General features: G+C 43.1%; 1 protein-coding gene across 1 annotated transcript in view; it reads left to right on the top strand.

Annotated features, from left to right (window-relative positions):
* nisch (nischarin) overlaps positions 1-21,361 on the top strand; it is a 96,617-nt gene that overhangs the window by 51,511 nt on the left and 23,745 nt on the right. The window contains exons 19-24 of the mRNA XM_056273546.1: positions 2,483-2,928; positions 3,103-3,272; positions 3,819-3,912; positions 17,412-17,553; positions 18,107-18,257; positions 18,399-18,518. Coding sequence (XP_056129521.1) covers positions 2,483-2,928; positions 3,103-3,272; positions 3,819-3,912; positions 17,412-17,553; positions 18,107-18,257; positions 18,399-18,518 — 1,123 coding nt within the window. The remainder of the gene's footprint in view (positions 1-2,482; positions 2,929-3,102; positions 3,273-3,818; positions 3,913-17,411; positions 17,554-18,106; positions 18,258-18,398; positions 18,519-21,361) is intronic.

The raw sequence follows: 21,361 nt of genomic DNA, 5'->3' as shown, positions 1-21,361 counted from the left end.
GCAGACAGGTCCCAGGAATGGAGCAGAGCGGCTCCCCTAGTTAGATCACCGTCCAGCGCAGCCCGATGACTTCTGGCTAGCCTCCACAACTCTAGTCTGCAAACACACTAGCACTGGATGCTAAATCCACTTAGCTAGCTAGCGGCGACACTGGCTATGGGGCATAAACAAAATAATCGTCATAGTAAAACAAACCCCACCAGCAAGCATACGGGCCTAGTATACGGGCTGTGTTTAAAGTCTCCGCGAAACTGGTACGTGAGACGGAGCAGTAGAAAAAAATGGACATCTCTCCTCGGAGCACTCGCTTGGAATCTCAAACTCCTCCCTTTCTGTGAGGAGATCGACCGTTACGAACCTCGCGATTTTGCGGGCATAACAACTCCACACCACGTCATTGGCTAATAACAAAATTGAAATAAAAATACAAAGAACAAATACATTCCATTGGTCCACATGTTCAGAAACCCACAAGAACATAGGAAATGTCCAAGACACAAAGCATGCTGGTAAATGAAGTACCACAAAGTATGTACAATAGATTTTAGAGGTCCTTACACATATCCTGCACCACTCTGATATACCAAATCCACAAAGACACACTGACCTTCTCTATACTTCTCATTCAACATTCTCAAAGCAAACATCACATCTGTGGTGCTCTTTCGTGGCATGAAACCATACTGCTGCTGCTGATCACCACCTCTCCTCTTAACCTAGCTGCTATTACTCTTTCCCATATCTTCATGCTGTGGCTGCTCTGTAGTTGTTACAGTTCTGCACATCACCCTTATTCTTGAAAATTGGTACCAGTATGCTTCTTCTCTACTCCTCAGGCATCCTCTCACTTTCCAAGATTGTGTTAAACAATCTAGTTAAAAACTCCACTGCCATCTCTCCTAAACATCTCCATGCCTCCACAGGTATGTCATCAGGACCAACTGCCTTTCCACTCTTCATCCTCTTCATAGCTTCCCTCACTTCCTCCTTGCTAATCCGTCGCACTTCCTGATTCACTATCCCCACATCATCCAACCTTCTCTCTCCCTCATTGTCTTCATTCATCAGGCCCTCAAAGTACTCCTTCCACCTTCTCAACACTCTCCTCACTTGTCAACATATTTCCATCTCTATTCTTGATCATCTTAACTTGCTGCACATCCTTCCCAGCTCGGTCCCTCTGTCTAGCCAATCGTTACAAGTCCTTTTCTCCTTCCTTAGTGTCTAACTTATCATACAACTCACCATACGCCTTTTGCCTTTGCCACCTCTCTCTTCACTTTACACTGCATCTCCTTGTACTCCTGTCTACTTTCTTCACCTCTCTGACTATCCCACTTCTTCTTCGCCAACCTCAGTCCTTCATTCCTTCTGCTATCAGGCTGTTAAATACCAAGAGTAGTCATTTTAAATAAATGCTTTATTTTGTTTTAAACCACAGTAGTTGGTTTATACCTTTGTCTATTTTTCACATGGCTTGTGGGCCTATGCATTCACTGAATGTTGTATTGGAATGTAACGTGCAATGCATGTTGGGATGCTTAATTTGTTTATTCCATTCTTTTAACTCATGTGAGTTTTTGTCCTTTGCCTGGTCCTCGTGTGAGTCTGCATGCATGGCCACACGAGGGTGCCGGTGTGCATCTCTTGCCCATGTACTGATCTGTCTATGGTCTCTGACATACTGCTGGTTGCGGCTTGTCTGTGAGTTTGTGTATGGTCTGGGTAGATTGTGGAACTGAACTGAGATTGTGGAAGTCGTGTGCACCTTCCTCCACTCTATGGACTGTAATCCATATAAAAAGGTAAAAATAAAAACCCACAAACTATGTATGGAGTGTATATACCCTTGAGAGTTTTTAACTCTTTTATCACCCTAATTATGTCTTTGGGGCCTGTGCTCATTCCTGGACTCCTCTGGACATTGGCGGCAGCTTCGCTACGTTTGTTAGCATGCTCTGTGTCGGCGTTGCTAACTTTCACCGCCGGGACCAAGGTGCTGTTATATCGAGTTTTAGACATGGTTTCCTCTCTTTTGTGGCCTTTGGTGATTATTCTCCCACTCATCTATCCTTTATGCTGGTAGATATCGAGTTAACAAGTTATTTGGTGAGAAATTTGTGATTGATCTGGGAGCGCGCGTTCAGTATGCGTCTGACTACTCCATCGGCAAACCGGAAGTCCCTTCGGGATTGTAATGTAAATAGAAGAACTAGAAATTAAGAGAGTCCAAAGCATTAGCATGGGACAAGGTAAAGCAGTTGTACCAGAGAGTTTTTAAATCAGAGTCTCTTCCTGGTGCATTTTCATACCTCAGAGAGATCCTGATGACATCAGCCTGAGCTCCTCGGAGTCACATGGGTGTTCACCTTTGCTTTATTCTCCGTTTCAGGTCATTAGCATCAATTAGATGGTGTTAACTGATTAACCCTTTCTACTTCACCAGTTGTGATTAACTGGTCCTCCTCTCCTTCCTAACCAGCTCACCGCGGCTCATCAGGAGCCAACCCAGAATCCTCTGCTCTTCACCCGCTCGCTGCTCAGTTCCTGGGAGCTGGAAGAGTGTCAGGGAGCACAGGGAGGTTATCCCGCCCACCTCCTCCTCCTCACGTCCCCCTCCCCTGACCACCCCAGCCCACGACCAGACCTCAAACCCCTCCTGACTGACATTTTCTCCCAGAAAATGTCCTCAGACTCAGGAGAGATGTTCAGTGTCCCCTCCCTCCTCTTCCTTACCGCCAGACATCTCTGTGTGCTGAAGGTGGACTTCACTGCTCTGGCTGACAGTGAGAGGAGCCAGCCAGGCCCTATTGCCTCCTCCTCCCCTCCTTCATCCTCTCCATCCTCTTCCTCCTGGGGGAAGGTAATCCATGTTCCTTTGGGTTCAGTGGCACTCCACCCCAGGAACAGAGCCCACCACAGCCATCAGTAAGTTCTTCCTAACGTCAAGTTTGGATTTGGTTTTTCAACTAGATTTCAATTTAGTTATAAATACAGTGGTTAACCATAATTTTTTTTATTATTATTATTTTTTCCCCCAGTTTATATTTCAGTTGACATTTGTATGTGTGCTCAAAACTGGCTGTTTTCTGTTGTCTTGAGTTTGTATCATGTGGTAGACCTCCTGCTGAGCCAGTGGAGTCTGCAGGCCATCTTCCCTTTTGCCCAGCACCGGCTCTCCTTCCTGGAGGAGCTAATGAAGAGGAGGGCCTTTCTGGAGGGCATGAAGATGCTGGCTCTGCCCCGCACGCTCAGCTGCTGTCTACAGCCAGGTGAAGACAAAGACTCTATTCTACAACTGTGATTTTTTTTTGATACTGAACTCTCATCATGTTTTATGGACACTAATGAAGGGGTTTTTTTTCTGATGAGGGATGATGAGTTTACCCTCACCCCAGTCGGGATTAAGGATATGGCTCACACTATTGTGTTGTTTGATGTATCTATCTGTTATCAGGGAATGTAGTGTGATTGTAAAGCCTTCTCTGTGTTTTATGGCTATACAGATAAACCGGACTTGACTTTGATGGGTCGATGGATATCCATCCATCCATCCATCCATCCATCCATCCATCAAAGTCAAGTCCGGATGGATGGATGGATGGATGGACAGAGATAGATATAGATAGATAAGTTGGATTTGATAGTGTTCTTTTCCTCTCTTTCTAAGTGGGGACTAAATCAAATGAGACAATCATTTTATTGTAAAAGAAGAAACAAAGGTGTATCAATCAAATATCCTCTTGTTTTTAGTCATGCTGACCCTTCCTGCTCTCAGCGCCTAGTGGACTGACCCTTCTGCATTGTTCTGCTCCTAGCTCTCAATGGAGCAAGAGACTGCTGCCCTGCCCCATCCACTACTGTGCCGCCCAGTTCTGACCACAGCAACAGCAAACCACCGAGCTCCCACAGGTAGACAGAAAGTCATATACACGCAATTCTGAATTCTCAATAAAAAAATCAGTATCAATAATATAATTGATATAATTAATCAACATAGAAAAGGCAAATTTATTTGTACAGCACATTTCAGCAACAAGGCAATTCAAACTTCTTTACATAAAACATAAAAGGCATTAAGACAAAATAAAAGGACATTTAAAAACAAAAAGAGTAAAAGTTACACTGCAGTGTAAGATGATAAAAGCTTCAAATTTTAGTTAATCATAGGCAGCGGCAAACAGGAAAGTCTTCAGCCTTGATTTAAAAGAACTGAGAGTTGCAGCAGACCTGCAGTTTTCAGGGAGTTTGTTCCAGATATGTGGTGCATAAAAACTGAAAGCTGCATGTCCATATTTAGTTTTGACTTTGGGGACAGAAAGCAGACCTGTCCCAGATGATCTGAGAGGTCTGGTTGGTTCATAGCGTAGCAGAAGATTAGAAATGTATTTCGGACCTAAACCATTCAGTGCTTCATAAACCAAGAGCAGAGTTTTAAAATCAATTCTTTTATGGACAGGAAGCCAATGTAGCGACCTCAGGACTGGAGTGAAGTGATCCACTCTTTTGATCTTAGTAAGGACTCGAACAGCAGCGTTCTGAATCAGCTGCAGCATTTGATCGTTTTTTTTATAGAGACCTATAAAGACGCCATTACGGTAGTCAAGTCAAGTGAAGAGTAATGCACGGACAGATTTTTCCAAATCCTGATGAGACATAAATCCTTTAATTGTTGATATATTCTTCAAGTGATAGTAGGCTGACCTTGTAATTATCTTAATGTGGCTATATATATCCAGTCTGGCTTGGTTTGTGGTTTTTAACATTACCGATTATAGCTGAGCGCTAACTTTTAATCATTCTTCCTTGGCTCCAAAGAAAATTACTTCAGATTTATCTTTGTTTTTTTATTTTTAAATTTATTTCTGATTTTTCCCTTTTTCTCCCAATTTAGTGGCCAATCGTTCCCCCCTATTTTAATTCAAACACCCACCCTCGTACTGTATGCGTTCGCCAACTCCGTCTCTCCGGCCGGCAGTCTCAAAGGAGACGCGTCAGCACTTTCGTGACAAGGCGAATCCAGGCCGAACCACTGCTTTTTTCCGACACACACAGAGATGCATTTATGTGACGAACACAAGCCGACTCCTCCCCCCTCCCGAAGACAGCGTTGCCAATGATTGCTGCTTCATCGAGTCCGGCCATAGTCAGATCTGACGAGGCCGAGGCGCGAACCCCGGTCTCCAGTGGGCAACTGCAACGACACTAAGCCGATGCTTAGACCGCTACACCACCGCAGACTAGTTTTATCTTTGTTTAATTGAAGAAAATTCTGAGACATCCAATCGTTGATTTGTTCAATGTACTTACTCGGTGCTTGTATGGGATTGTAGTCCCCTGGTGATGGGTTAATGTAAATCTGTGTATCATTTGCATAATTATGGTAACATATTTTGTTGTTGTCCATAATCTGGACTAGTGGGGGCATATAGATGTTAAACCGAAGCGGCCCCAGAATGGAGCGTTGGGGAACTCCACAGGTCATTTTTATCCTCTCAGATTTGTAATTACCTATAGACACAAAGCAGTCCCTGTCCTTTAAGTAGGATTCAAACCAGTTTAGTGCTTTGCCAGAAAGTCCCATCCAGTTTTTCAGTCGGTTCAGTAATATGTTGTAGTCAACTGTGTCAAATGCAGCACTGAGATCCAATAATAGTAGGACTGAGATTCTGCCACTGTGTTTAAGTGGCTGTCATTGAAGACCTTAACAAGAGCAGTCTCAGTGCTATGCTGTGGTCGAAATCCTGACTGGAAGACATTAGAATAGTTATTTAGTACCAAGAGGTTGTTCAGCTGCTGGAAAACAGCGTTTTCAAGGATTTTATTTAGAAATGGGAGGTTTGATATGGGCCTACAATTGTTCATTAGTGAAGTGTCTAGATTATTATTTTTTAAGAGTGGCTTGATGACTGCAGTTTTCAGGGCTTGTAGGAAGAAACCCGAGAGAAAAGATGTGTTGACAATTTGTAGATCTGAGGCCATGCAATTAGAACATTTTTATAAAAAAGCCTGTTGGCAGAATACCAAGGCAGCAGGAGGAAGATTTCAGATGTATAATGTCCCCCAAGTTTTTATGGTTGATGGGATCAAATTGTATCATGACTTTGAATTAAATTTAGGTGGACACAGAGACAGCACAAACTCTGTGCCTTGTATGGAGGCACTGACTGCCAGTCTAATTTTCTGAATTTTGTCATTGAAGAAGGAGGGAAATTCATTGCAGGACCTGGTAGGTAGAAATTCGGGGACTACTACCACAGGAGGGTTTGTTGACCTGTTGGTAGTAGCAAACAAGGCATGTGCATTATTATGATGTTTGGCAAAGATGTCAGAGAAGTAGGACCGCCTTGCATTTCTCAGTTCCAAATTATAAATGCGCAGTCTCTCTATAGAGTTCATAATGAGCAATAAGATTTGTTTTTCTCCACCTGCGTTCAACTTTACGACACTCTCTTTTTTCTATTCTGACCATCGGGGCACATCTCCGTGGAGATCTTTTCTTATCAGAGACCACTTTCACCTTAGCGGCTGCAGTGGCATCGATAACATCTGTAATTTTTTTACATTTATTTCTGATTTTTCCCTTTTTTTCTCCCAATTTAGTGGCCAATCGATCCCTTTTTCTTTCTTTTTTTTTAAGCTCAAACACCCACCCTTGTACTACGTGCGTGCACCAACTACATCTCTCCAGCCTGCAGTCTTGAAGGAAATGCCTCGTCACTTCTGTGACAAGGCGAATCCAGGCCGAACCACTGCTTTTTCCTACACACGCAAAGACGCATTCATGTGACGAACACAAGCCGACTCCGCCCCCCTCCCGAAGACAGCGTTGCCAATTATTGCTGCTTCATCGAGTCCGGCCATAGTCGGATCTGACAAGACCGGGGCGCGAACCCCGGTTCCCAGTGGGCAACTGCATCGACACAAAGCCGATGCTTAGACCGCTACACCACCGTGGACAGAACATCTGTAATTTTAGAATTGAAATTGTCTACGAGCTCACTGACTGAGACCTGAGAGAGGGTGGGTGTGGAAGAGAAAGCCTGAATAAATATTTCACTGGTGTTTTCAGTGATATGCCGTTTTGTGATTACCTATTTTTGAGTATTTGTGTTCATGGAGATAGTACTCTCAAAGAAAACATAGGAATGATCGGAGAGAGCAACACCAGTCACCACAACCTTAGAAATGTTCAGACCCTTGGAGATAAGTAAGTCCAGAGGTGGCCCTTGTTGTGTGTGGGCTCCGTCACATGCTGAGTCAGTCCATAGTTATCAAGAACACAACACAGTTGTGTAGTTCCTCTATCTTGGGGGTTGTCAGCATGGATGTTTAAATCACCAGCGGTAACTACACTGTCACATTCAATACAGGTTATAGACAGCAGCTCACTTAAGTCATCAATAAAGTTTGCGTTGTATTCAGGTGGCCTGTAGATATTTAGAACTATAACTCGAGAAGAGGAATTCAACTGAAGAGCCACATATTCAAAAGAAGCAACATCTCCATTAGATATCTTCTTGCATTGGAGCGAATCAAGTTTAAGTTCAAGTACTTTATTTGTCACATGCACAGAAATACAAAGTAAAACATGCAGTGAAATGAAGGGGTATACTCCATCTGTCACTGTGAAAAAAGACATAGGCCTAGTATATAGAGATAAAAGACAAAAGATCAGTGCATTCTTAAGTCAAAATAAACAATAAATAAAAATCAAAAAACCTAGCTGTCTCAAGTATGTGAAAGGTCGTATATGTTGAGAGTTCTTATGGCCTGTGGATAGAAACTTCTCTTTAGTCTCTCTGTTTTGGCCCTAAGACTACAGAGGCGTCTACCAGACCCCAATAGCCTGAACAGTCCGTTGTTAGGGTGAGAAGTGTCGCTCATGATCTTCTTGGCTCTTGTCCTCACCCTTCTGGTGTAAGTGTCCTGCAGGATGGGGAGGGATGTTCTGGTGTTGCCGCACCACCAGAACATATAAACGCTGAATGCACCACCAGTGCATACAGCTGAACGCACCACTCTCTGCAGGTCAACTCGGTCATGGGCAGAACAGTTTCCATACCAGGCGGTGATGCAACCTATTAGGACGCTCTCCACAGCCGAGGAATAGAATGTCTTCAGAATAGAGGGTGAGAACTTGAATTTCCTCAGCCTTCGGAGGAAGTAGAGCCTCTGTCTGGACTTCTTTAGAGTGTGCTGAGTGTGAAGAGTTCAGGTGAGGTCCTCAGCAATGTGTATGCTGAGGTATTTAAAGCTGGAGACCCTCTCCACAGGTTCCCCGTTGATCTTTAGTGGGTTGTATCCTTTCTCCTGCTGTATCCTGAAGTCCACCACCATTTCTTTGGTCTTGCTGACGTTTAGGGTAAGGTTGTTGGACTGGCACCACTGTGCCAGGTCATCTACGTGGTTCAGATAGGCCTGTTCGTTGTTGTTGGAAATCAGGCCTATTACCACTGCGTGGTTTGCAAATTTGATGATGGAGGTGGAACTGTCCGTGGCTTTGCAGTCACGTGTGTAGATGTTGTACAGCAGAGGGCTCAGCACACAACCCTTAGGAGCACCTGTGTTGAGGATCAATGTTCCGGAGGTTATGCCACCTGCCCTAACCACCTGGGGCCGGTCAGTGAGAAAGTTGTACGCCCAATTGCACAATGGGGTGTTGATTCCTAGCGACCTCATCTTCGTGACCAGATTGAGGGGGATTCTAGTATTAAACACTGAACTGTAGTCAATGAACAGCAATCATTAAACAAAATGGCAACTCCACCTCCTTTCTTATGCTGTCTGGTTTCACTCACCAAACTGAAGTTGGCAGGGGTTGACTCAGTAAGAACAGTTGCACTGGTGTATTGGTCTCACCAAGTTTCAGTTAAAAGCAAAATTGTGATTGTGCTTGATGATAACATCATTGGTTAAAATGTTTTCCCTGCCAAAAAAATGATGTTTAGTAAGGCTATATTTACTGTGATAAGAGTATTGTCAACCCAGTTTTTTTGCGCCAGGCTATGGCTGCTGGTGTACAGCTGGAGTCAGATTAGATGAAGTAGTTGTGCATTTGAGTACACTTTGTTCCTCCTGAAGCTGGTCAGAACAAGAACTGCAGACCTTGGAGTTGCCCCTTGCTGTCTGAGGTGGGCTGTAATAGCAGCAGAGGGTCCATACCCAATAAGCAGAGGGAGACATGAGCTGAAGGGGGGGGTAAGGACCCAGTTGGACCTAGTGGACCTAGTAGTCCGCATGCTCTGTAATGCTAACTACAGATAAGATACGATACTTTATTGTCATTGTGCACACACAATGGAATTTCATTTGGTGACTGTCAGACCAGCAGCACTAGACAAGGGAAATGATTAAAAACAAGATGAAAACGGGACAAACAACATTTAGTAAAAATAAGTGAGGTAGTAAAAACAAGTGAGGTAATAAAAATAAGTGAGGTAATATAAATAAGTGAGGTAATATAAATAAGTGAGGTAGTATAAATAAGTGAGGTAGTAAAAATAAGTGAGGTAATATAAATAAGTGAGGTAATAAAAATAAGTGAGGTAGTAAACATGATGATGAGACAAAAGAAGACAGCAGCGGCTTTTAAAGTTCAAAATAGTGCATGAGGTTATTGCACATAGTTGTCCATATTGCAGCAGCTTTAGTAGCAGTTAGTCCTCAGCAGCTATAGGCAGGTGTGTGTGTGAAGGGGGGGGGGTGGAGGCTACAGCAGCTATAGGCAGGTGTGTGTGTGTGTGGGGGATGATGGAGGCTACAGCTCTGGGGATGAAGATGTTCCTCAGCCTGTTAGTCCGGGTTTTGATGGTGCGGTATCTTTTCCCTGATGGCAAGGGAACGAACAGATGGTGATCTGGGTATGTTGTGTCTTTGCTGATGTTGCCGGCTTTCCTCTGTAGGCAGCCAGCATACACAGCATTCAGCTCCCACAATCCTCTGTGCTGTCTTCACCACCCGGGCCAAGTCCTTCCTGTTCTCTGCTGTGCAGCTGGCAAACCACACTGTGACACACTGACAGAGGATGCTTTCTGTTGTGCTTGTGTAAAAGTTGACCAGCAGCTGAGAAGGGAGATTGGCTTCTTTAAGTGTCCTGAGGAAGAAGAGCCTCTGTTGTGCTTTCTTCACCAGGTGGGAGGTGTTGAGTGACCATGTGAGTTCTTTGGTTATGTGGATTCCCAGGAATTTGATGTTATCCACAATATGCACCTTCACCGGTTATGTGCAGTGGGGGGGGGGGGTCTTCCTGGATCTCCTAAAGTCCACAATGATCTCCTTTGTTTTACTGGTGTTCAGGGCCAGGTTATTGTCTGAACACCACCCAGCCAGATGTTGAGCCTCCTCTCTGTAGCGTGTCTCCTCATTGTTGGTTATGAGTCCCAGTATAGTGGTGTCATCAGCAAACTTCACTATAGTGTTGGAGGAATGGATGGGGGTGCAATCGTGGGTGAAAAGGGTGAAGAGAGCTGGACTGAGCACAGCCCTGCAGCATACCTGTGTTCAGGATGAGGGTTGAAGATGTATGGTTACCTATTACCTACCAGATAATAACCATACATCTTCTATTACCTACCAGGTAATAACCATACAGCTTCGATTACCTACCAGGTAATAACCATACATCTTCTGTTACCTACCAGGTAATAACCATACATCTTCAGTTACCTACCAGGTAATAACCATACATCTTCTGTTACCTACCAGGTAATAACCATACATCTTCTATTACCTACCAGGTAATAACCATACATCTTCTGTTACCTACCAGGTAATAACCATACATCTTCAGTTACCTACCAGGTAATAACCATACATCTTCAGTTACCTACCAGGTAATAACCATACATCTTCTGTTACCTACCAGGTAATAACCATACATCTTCTGTTACCTACCAGGTAATAACCATACATCTTCTATTACCTACCAGGTAATAACCATACATCTTCTGTTACCTACCAGGTAATAACCATACATCTTCAGTTACCTACCAGGTAATAACCATACATCTTCAGTTACCTACCAGGTAATAACCATGCATCTTCAGTTACCTACCAGGTAATAACCATACATCTTCTGTTACCTACCAGGTAATAAAATACATCTTCTGTTACCTACCAGGTAATAAAATACATCTTCTATTACCTACCAGGTAATAACCATACATCTTCTGTTACCTACCAGGTAATAACCATACATCTTCTGTTACCTACCAGGTAATAAAATACATCTTCTATTACCTACCAGGTAATAACCATACATCTTCTGTTACCTACCAGGTAATAAAATGCATCTTCTATTACCTACCAGGTAATAACCATACATCTTCTATTACCTACCAGGTAATAACCATACATCTTCTATTAACTACCAGGTAGTAACCACACATCTTCTGTTACCTACCAGGTAATAACCATACATCTTCTGTTACCTACCAGGTAATAACCATACATCTTCTATTAACTACCAGGTAGTAACCACACATCTTCTGTTACCTACCAGGTAATAACCATACATCTTCAGTTACCTACCAGGTAATAACCATGCATCTTCTGTTACCTACCAGGTAATGACCATACATCTTCTGTTACCTACCAGGTAATAAAATACATCTTCTGTTACCTACCAGGTAATAACCATGCATCTTCTGTTACCTACCAGGTAATGACCATACATCTTCTGTTACCTACCAGGTAATAACCATACATCTTCTATTAACTACCAGGTAGTAACCACACATCTTCTGTTACCTACCAGGTAATAACCATACATCTTCTGTTACCTACCAGGTAATAACCATACATCTTCTGTTACCTACCAGGGAGATTGCTCTTGGTTTGTTTGGATAAGCGGGAACTTGTGTTCCCACATAGTAACATCTTGTCAGTCCCTTTTATCTGCATCCTTAGCTTGTTTGAGATAACTCCGAGTGGTGAGGAGGGATGGGGGTCAAATCAACAAGTCAGTTCATTTGTATAGCCCAATATCTCAAATTACACAATTGGCTCAGGGGGCTTTACAGCAACACCACATCCTGTCCTTAGACCCTCACATGGGATAAGGAACACCTCCCTAAAAACCTTGAACAGGGAGGAACAACAGGAAGAAAGTTCAGGGAGAGCAACAGAGGAGGATCTCTTTCCCAAGACGCACAACGTGGCATGATGTTATGTTTACACAATTTACACAATAGAACATTGAAAGAGGATAACACAATTATTATTATTTTATTTTTTTCTGATTTTTCCCTTTTTTCTCCCAATTTAGTGGCCAATTGATCCCTATTTTAATTCAAACACCCACTCTCGTATTGCATGCGTTCGCCAACTGCGTCTCTCCGGTCGGCAGTCTCGAAGGAAAGCGCCTCCCCACTTTCGTGACAAGGCGAATCCAAGCCGAACCACTGTTTTTCCGACACACACAGAGACGCATTCACATGACGAACACAAGCCGACTCCGCCCCCCTCCCGAAGACAGCGTTGCCAATGATTGCTGCTTCATCGAGTCCGGCCATAGTCGGATCTGACGAGACCGGGGCGCGAACCCCAGTCCCCAGTGGGCAACTGCATCGACACCAAGCCGATGCTTAGACCGCTACGCCACCGCGGACCTGGATAACACAATTATAATGGAATTATAAAATATATGAAGAATGTGATGAGGAGGATGCCAAGCAGTGTCCAGACGCCACCAGAACAGCCCAGGACCCGAGCCATGTGACCACCATCACCATGTAGCCAAAAATAAAACAAAAAACATTAGTCCCACATCTGAGTGAGAGAAGGATATACAGTTAAGGTCAAAATTATTAGCCCTGAAGGAACTATAGAACATTTCCCTAAAATTCTGCCCAATGTTTGCATCATTCATAAAACTTTACATAGTAAAACATTCATCAATGTTAAGGCCCCTGTTCGGTACATTTTGGAATGTAAAATAAATCTTCAGGTTTGCTTTATACCAAATGTAGTGAAAATTGAGGTAGTCAAAATTATTAGCCCCCATGTGATTTTTTTTGCTTTCAAACCACACCTGAGCAATCAATCAGCTTTCAAACCACACCCGATCATTCAGTCAGCATTGAACTTTACTTAAGGGACTCCAGTGAACAGGGCTAGTGGCATTTTAACACTTGATTGAGAGGGACTACTCTTAAATTCTTGGTAAGAAGTAATTTCATCATGCCAAAAAGTAAAGAAACTAGTCTGGAACTCAGAAAGAAGACAGCGGATGCTCATCTTAAGGGGGAAGGCTATACTGCCATTTCCAAGTGTTTCACAGTGTCTAGAACAGCTGTGCGTTGCATCATTTCAAAGCGCAAGGAGACAAATTGTGTTAGAAACAAACCTCGGCGTGGTCGAAAGTGCAAGATTTCAAAAACTTTGGAGAGGAAAATATAGTCAGAGAGGTCAATAACAATCCCCGGATCTCTGCCAAGATGACTGTTGCTGAACTGGCCTCTTCTGGACTGGATGTTTCAAGGAAGACTGTTGTGAGGGCTCTTCATCGTGGTGGGCTTCAAGGTCGTCCAATAAAAACTCCATTGCTCACACAGCGGCACATCAGAGCCAGACTGAAGTGCGCCCGTGAACATTTGAAACATGGACATGAGGTTTGGAAGTCTGCCCTTTGGTCTGATGAGACTAAACTTGAGCTGTTTGGGCTCATGGATGTTACTTTTGTTTGGCAAAGGAAGGGAGAGGCCTTCAACCCTAAAAACACAGTTGCCACAGTTAAACATGGTGGTGGGAGCATAAGGCTGTGGGGCTGTTTTGCTGCTTCAGGCACAGGGAACCTTGGTCGGGTGCATGGGATCATGAAGAAAGAAGATTATGTTGACATTTTGAAGGATAGTTTAAAGAAATCTGCTGCCAGTCTAGATTTAGGTCGCTGCTGGGTCTTCCAGCAAGACAATGACCCGAAGCATACATCCAAGTTGGTCCAAAACTTTTTGAAGGACACCAAAATCAAGGTGCTGGAGTGACCCTCTCAGAGCCCAGATCTGACTCCTATTGAGAATCTGTGGCGACAGCTCAAGGTTCATGTCCATGCTCGAAAACCAGGCAATTTGGAAGAGCTGGAACAATTTACCTCGGAAGAATGGGCTAAGATCCCTCAAGAGACATGTGCCAACCTAGTTAGGAACTACCATAAGAGGTTGTTGTCAGTTGTGTGTCAGAAAGGTTACACTATTGACTATTAATTGTCAGAGGGCTAATAATTTTGGCCTTGTCATTTTTGTTTTTTCTTGGTTCAATTCAGTGCATCAGTAAAATATCTTAATCAAGCTTAGTGGAGATTTTGTCTTTGTTCTTTTGGAAGTGATTAAACTATAAACACTTTTGGTTATGGTCATTTCCATGGAAAAGTTAAGGGTTTTGTTTAATTTCATAAAGGGGGCTAATCATTTTGACCTTAACTGTACCATTGAAATAAGATAAAAAAAATTATATGGCTTTATAAAATATAAAAAGAAAATATGATGAGGGGGATGCCAAGCAGTGTCCAGGTGGGGACCACCGTCACGATGGAGACCTGGGAGGAGGACTGCGGGTGCACACAAGGAAGACTCACATCACACCATTCACACACACAGAAGAGAAAGGAGAAGACATCGTTAAGAGAGCGAGAAGGGAACAGTTTGAAATAGTCAGTAATCTTTTTTTTCTTCTTTTTTTTTTTTTTAGATTTGTGTCCCGCTTTTTCGCCCCAATTGTACTTGGCCAATTATCCTATTTTCCAAGCTGTCTCAGTCACTGCTCCACCCTCTCTACTGATCCGGGGAAGGCTGCAGACTACCACATGCCTCCTCCCATACATGTGGGGTCACCAGCCGCTTCTTTTCACTTGACAGTGAGAAGTTTCACCAGGGGGACGTAGCATGTGGGAGGATCACGCTATTCCCCCCCACTTCCCCCTCCCCCCTAAACAGGCTCCCTGACCGACCAGAGGAGGCGCTAGAGCAGCGACCAGGACACATACCCACATCCAGCATCCCACCTGCAGACACAGGCAATTGTGTCTGTAGGGACGCCCGACCAAGCCAGAGGTAACACGGGGATTCGAATATAATCAATAATCTATACGCTATATGCTATAATCTCGTGGGCAGAACAGTGGTTGGTAAATTCATTGAGACAGAAACGGACCCACCATGCAGTACAGGTTGTGAAACATTCAACTTAAAGGCAACTAATTGTAGTTTAAGACAAAAAGATGAGTTTTAAGTCTGGATTCAAAGGATTCAGCAGACTCTGATTGTCTGATGGCAGCAGGCAGGTTATTGCATAAGAACGGGGCCTGATAGGAAAAGGCTTGCCACCAGCTGACTTCTTTTTAACTTTGGGTACACACAGGAGCCCTGTATTTTGAGAAAAGAGCTCGAGATGGAATGTACGGTTTAATGAGATCAGACAGGTAAGATGGGGCCAGCCCATTTAAGATTTTATAAGTCAGCAGAAGCACCTAGAAGTCTGATCTAACATGGATAGGAAGCCAATGAAGGGAGGCAGGAATTGGTGTAATATGGTCAAATTTCCTAGATGTAGTTAGGATTCAATTCAATTCAATTCAATTTTATTGTCATTAAAAACAATGTGCAGGCACATGTTAAAAATGAAATGAGGGCTGTGGCTTCACCAAACAGTGCAAGACAGACACAGACAAACACAGCAAACACAGTATAAGATATACACACATGAAGACCAAAAGCTAAAAATAAGTTAAAAGACAGCTGGAGTACAAAATATTTAAAAATATCTACAGACATTCAGTGGGTAGCCAGGTTAAGGTGGGCAACAGCTTGTGGAAAGAAGCTGTTGTTGAGCCTGGTAGTGCGGGCTCTGAGGCTCCTGTAGCGCCTCCGCCTCCGCCTTCTAGCAGCAGCATTCTGAACCATCTGAAGACTTTTAGTACTAGCATGTGGCAGACCGCCTTGTGATTGCCTGGTGGCCTGTCCAGGGTGTCTCCCCGCCTGCTGCCCAATGACTGCTGGGATAGGCTCCAGCATCCCCACGACTCTGAGAGCAGGATAAGCAGTTTGGATTATGGATGGATGGATGTGGCAGACCTGAAAACAGAACATTACAATAATCAAGTCTGGATGAAACAAATGTATGTATTAGAGTCTCTGCCTCAGCCATGGACAGGAAAGACCGAATTTTAGCTATGTTACGTAAGTGAAAAAAGGCCGTCTTTGTTATTTCTTTAATGTGCTTCTCAAAGGGAAGGCTGAGATCAAATGTAACACCAAGACCTTTGGCTGCTCCACTTTGTGAAATCACAGAGTTGTCAAATTGGTGTCTGTGTCTAACAGGTCCAACGACCAGCATCTCAGTTTTATCCAAATTTAAAAGTAGGAAATTTGGTGATATCCAGTTTTCCACAGTAGCCAAGCAGGCCTCTAAATTAGTCATTTGAGTATGCTCATCAGCCCTTATGGGCACATACAGCTGAATATCATCAGCATAGCAAAGAAGTTTATTCCATGACTGCGTATAATTGGCCAAGAGGTGAAACATAGAGAAAAAAGTAGAGGGCCAAGAGCCGAGCTTTGAGGTACACCATTTTTAACATCAGAGAATGTTGATTTAATGTTATCATAGCAGACACAATGTGTTGTTCTAGATAAGTAGGACTTATGAGAGAGCTAAGCCAGAGACACCAAAATTACAATTTATTCTGTCTAATAGTATACAGTGATCAGTGGTGTCAGAGGCTGCACTGAGGTCCAGTAGTAGAAGCACAGAAGTGGAATCAGAGTCCATAGCTAGTAAAAGACTGTTCACCACTGTGGTCAGAGCAGTTTCAGTGGAGTGACAGGTCCTGAAAGCCGATTGAAAAGGTTCATATAGATGGTTTTCTTTTATATGGGTCGAAAGTTGTTGATACACAACTCTCTCTGGTACTTTAGAAAAGAATGGAAGATTAGAGACTGGTTGATAGTTATTAAGAGACCCTGGATCGAGGTGCTTTTTTTTAAGTAGAGGTTTAACCACAGCTGTCTTAAAACTAAAAATAATTAATGTACAAATTATTTTTAGATAAATAAGGGATTACTCCAAGGTGAACATTCAACTTGTTTATACCATGGTCACTTACCAAAGAATTTAAATCAAAATTGAACATTGTTGAACATTTTGGATTCAGAATTAAAAAGTTGTGAAGCAAAAGTTTGCCACTAAGCTAAAGCTTTGAATTTTTACTAGGCTTGCCAGTTATTCAGCATGTTGCTATGGTTACCATGTATGAATTTAGAACAGTAATTAAACTTTAGCTGAACTACGTCTGAACTACCCACACCCTCCAGCCATTCTCCATGACCGTGGTATGAAGGATAATAATGGATGTACTGAACCTCTCCATGAAAACAAATTGACCTCATATTCCATTCTCACCACCTCCTCCACAGGAAGTCCCCTCTGCTCCAGAGGCTGGCGGAGGAGAACCAGCCATCCCCCCACCTCTCACCCGGTCTCTCCCCGGCACTGAAGGTCCTGGCTGGGCTGAGAGGGGAGGAGCTGGCAGTCTACTTCCAGCAACACATCGCACAGGTAGAGACATGAACACACACACACACACACACACACACACACAGAAATGTACTCACAAATACATGTATGATAACAATTTAAAGTACAGGCCATTCATTACACATAAATAACCAAGTGTTAAAGGAGTTAACAGATGTAATTGAACTATGATGAGTGGTATTTACTGAATAATAGGGTATTTTCTATATCTCTAGTTGGCTTCCTTGTCATTATGATGTGCTGTTGAATATAATCTACATCATATGGGACAAATTCACAAATAACCCTGTACCAAACACAAGTATTCTGAATCATTTGTGTCACAGGTATGAATAGTAATTATCTGTTTAACTTGAATATTGAATGTCCTGCTGAGTAACACAACCATGGTAAAGATAGTAAATGCTAACCTTAAATCTGTGTGTCTATCTGTCTGTCTGTCTCCGTGTCTGTCTATCTATTGTCTGTCTGTCTGTCTCTCTGGCTGTTTATCTGTCTCTCTGGCTCTGTCTGTCTGTCTGTCTGTCTGTCTGTCTGTCTGTCTGTCTGTCTGTCTGCCTGTGTGTGTTATCAGTCTGAGGGCGAGGAGGTAAGACAGGTTATGTGGCTGTCTGTGGTTCTCTATAAATCTCCAGAGGTTGAGCTCACTTCCTGTCTGCTGCTCTCCACTAATGCCATCTACTTCCTGTTGGAAGACTCCGCCTCCTCTCTCAGCCATCACACCTGTAAGGAACACATCCTGCCATGTGACTGGCAGAATAATAAAGATTTATCAGCATCTTCATACACAAGGAAGCACTCATGTCCAGTAGTGGATAGTCATTTTACACTGACTCTGTGTGTGTGTTTGTGTGTGTGTGTGTTAGTGTGTGACATATCAGAGCCTGTGGAGTCGGAGGTGTGTCCATGTTGCTGTGTGTCCATCAGGCTGTGTGACCTGCAGTCGGTCAACGTGGGACTGTTTGACCAGTTCTTCAGGCTTGTAGGTCAGTCTCTCTAGTACACACAGTAAGGTACTACTAACATGTTAGACAAGCTGTCTCCACACACTATTATCATGTTAGACATGCTGTCTCCACACACTACTAACATGTTAGACATGCTGTCTCCACACGCTACTAACATGTTAGACAAGCTGTCTCCCCACACTACTAACATGTTAGACAAGCTGTCTCCACACACTGCTAACATGATAACATGCTGTCTCCACACACTACTAACATGTTAAACAACATGCTGTCTCCACACACTACTAACATGTTAGACAAGCTGTCTCCACATACTAATAACATGTTAGACATGCTGTCTCCACACACTACTAACATGTTAGACAAGTTGTCTCCACACACTGTTAGCATGTTAGACAAGAACATGTTAAACAAGCTGTCTCCACACACTACTAACATGATAAACAAGCTGTCTCCACACACTACTAACAGGTTAGACATGCTGTCTCCACACACTACTAACATGTTGGACAAGCTGTCTCCACACACTACTAACATGATAACATGCTGTCTCCACACACTACTAACATTTTAGACAAGCTGTCTCCACACACTACTAACATGTTGGACAAGCTGTCTCCACACACTACTAACATGTTAGACAAGCTGTCTCCACACACTACTAACATGTTAGACAAGCTGTCTCCACACACTGCTAACATGATAACATGCTGTCTCCACACACTACTAACATGTTAAACAACATGCTGTCTCCACACACTACTAACATGTTAGACAAGCTGTCTCCACACACTAATAACATGTTAGACATGCTGTCTCCACACACTACTAACATGTTAGACAAGTTGTCTCCACACACTGTTAGCATGTTAGACAAGAACATGTTAAACAAGCTGTCTCCACACACTACTAACATGATAAACAAGCTGTCTCCACACACTACTAACATGTTAGACATGCTGTCTCCACACACTACTAACATGTTGGACAAGCTGTCTCCACACACTACTAACATGATAACATGCTGTCTCCACACACTACTAACATGTTAGACAAGCTGTCTCCACACACTACTAACATGTTGGACAAGCTGTCTCCACACACTACTAACATGTTAGACAAGCTGTCTCCACACACTACTAACATGTTAGACAAGCTGTCTCCACACACTGTTAACATGTTAGACATCCTGTCTCCACACACTACTAACATGTTAGACAAGCTGTCTCCACACACTACTAACATGTTAAACAACATGCTGTCTCCACACACTGTTAACATGTTAGACATGCTGTCTCCACACACTGTTAGCATGTTAGACAAGAACATGTTAAACAAGCTGTCTCCACATACTACTAACATGTTAGACATGCTGTCTCCACACACTGTTAACATGTTAGACATGCTGTCTCCACACACTGTTAACATGTTAGACATGCTGTCTCCACACACTACTAACATGTTAGACACACTGTCTCCACACGCTACTAACATGTTAGACAAGCTGTCTCCACACACTACTAACATGTTAGACAAGCTGTCTCCACACACTACTAACATGTTAGACATGCTGTCTCCACACACTACTAACATGTTAAACAACATGCTGTCTCCACACACTATTAACATCTTAGACATGCCGTCTCCACACACTACTAACATGATAACATGCTGTCTCCACACACTACTAACGTGTTAGACAGGCGTCTCCACACACTACTAACATGTTAGACAAGCTGTCTCCACACACTACTAACATGTTAAACATCCTGTCTCCACACACTACTAACATGATAACATGCTGTCTCCACACACTACTAACATGTTAGACAAGCTGTCGCCACACACTACTAACATGTTAGACATTCTGTCTTCACACACTACTAACATGTTAAACAACATGCTGTCTCCACACACTACTAACATGTTAAACAACATGCTGTCTCCACACACTACTAACATGTTAGACATGCTGTCTCCACACACTACTAACATGTTAGACATCCTGTCTCCACACACTACTAACATGTTAGACATCCTGTCTCCACACACTACTAACATGTTAGACATGCTGTCTCCACACACTACTAACATGTTAGACATCCTGTCTCCACACACTACTAACATGTTAGACAAGCTGTCTCCACACACTACTAACATGTTAGACATTCTGTCTCCACACACTACTAACATGTTAAACAACATGCTGTCTCCACACACTACTAACATGTTAGACAAGCTGTCTCCACACACTACTAACATGTTAAACAACATGCTGTCTCCACACACTACTAACATGTTAGACATGCTGTCTCCACACACTGTTAACATGTTAGACATCCTGTCTCCACACACTACTAACATGTTAGACATGCTATCTCCACACACTACTAACACGTTAGACAAGCTGTCTCCCCATACTACTAACATGTTAGACATGCTGTCTCCACACCCTACTAACATGTTAGACATGCTGTCTCCACACGCTACTAACATGTTAAACAACATGCTGTCTCCACACACTACTAACATGTTAAACAACATGCTGTCTCTGCACACTACTAACATGTTAGACATGCTGTCTCCACACACTGTTAACATGTTAGACATCCTGTCTCCACACACTACTAACATGTTAGACATGCTATCTCCACACACTACTAACACGTTAGACAAGCTGTCTCCCCATACTACTAACATGTTAGACATGCTGTCTCCACACACTACTAACATGTTAGACATGCTGTCTCCTCATACTACTAACATGTTAAACAACATGCTGTCTCCACATACTACTAACATGTTAGACATGCTATCTCCACACACTACTAACACGTTAGACATGCTGTCTCCACACACTA

This window comes from Lampris incognitus, chromosome 2 (assembly GCF_029633865.1).
Source record: "Lampris incognitus isolate fLamInc1 chromosome 2, fLamInc1.hap2, whole genome shotgun sequence".
NCBI classification, from domain to species: domain Eukaryota; kingdom Metazoa; phylum Chordata; class Actinopteri; order Lampriformes; family Lampridae; genus Lampris; species Lampris incognitus.
This window is presented reverse-complemented; position numbering and strand designations above follow the sequence as displayed.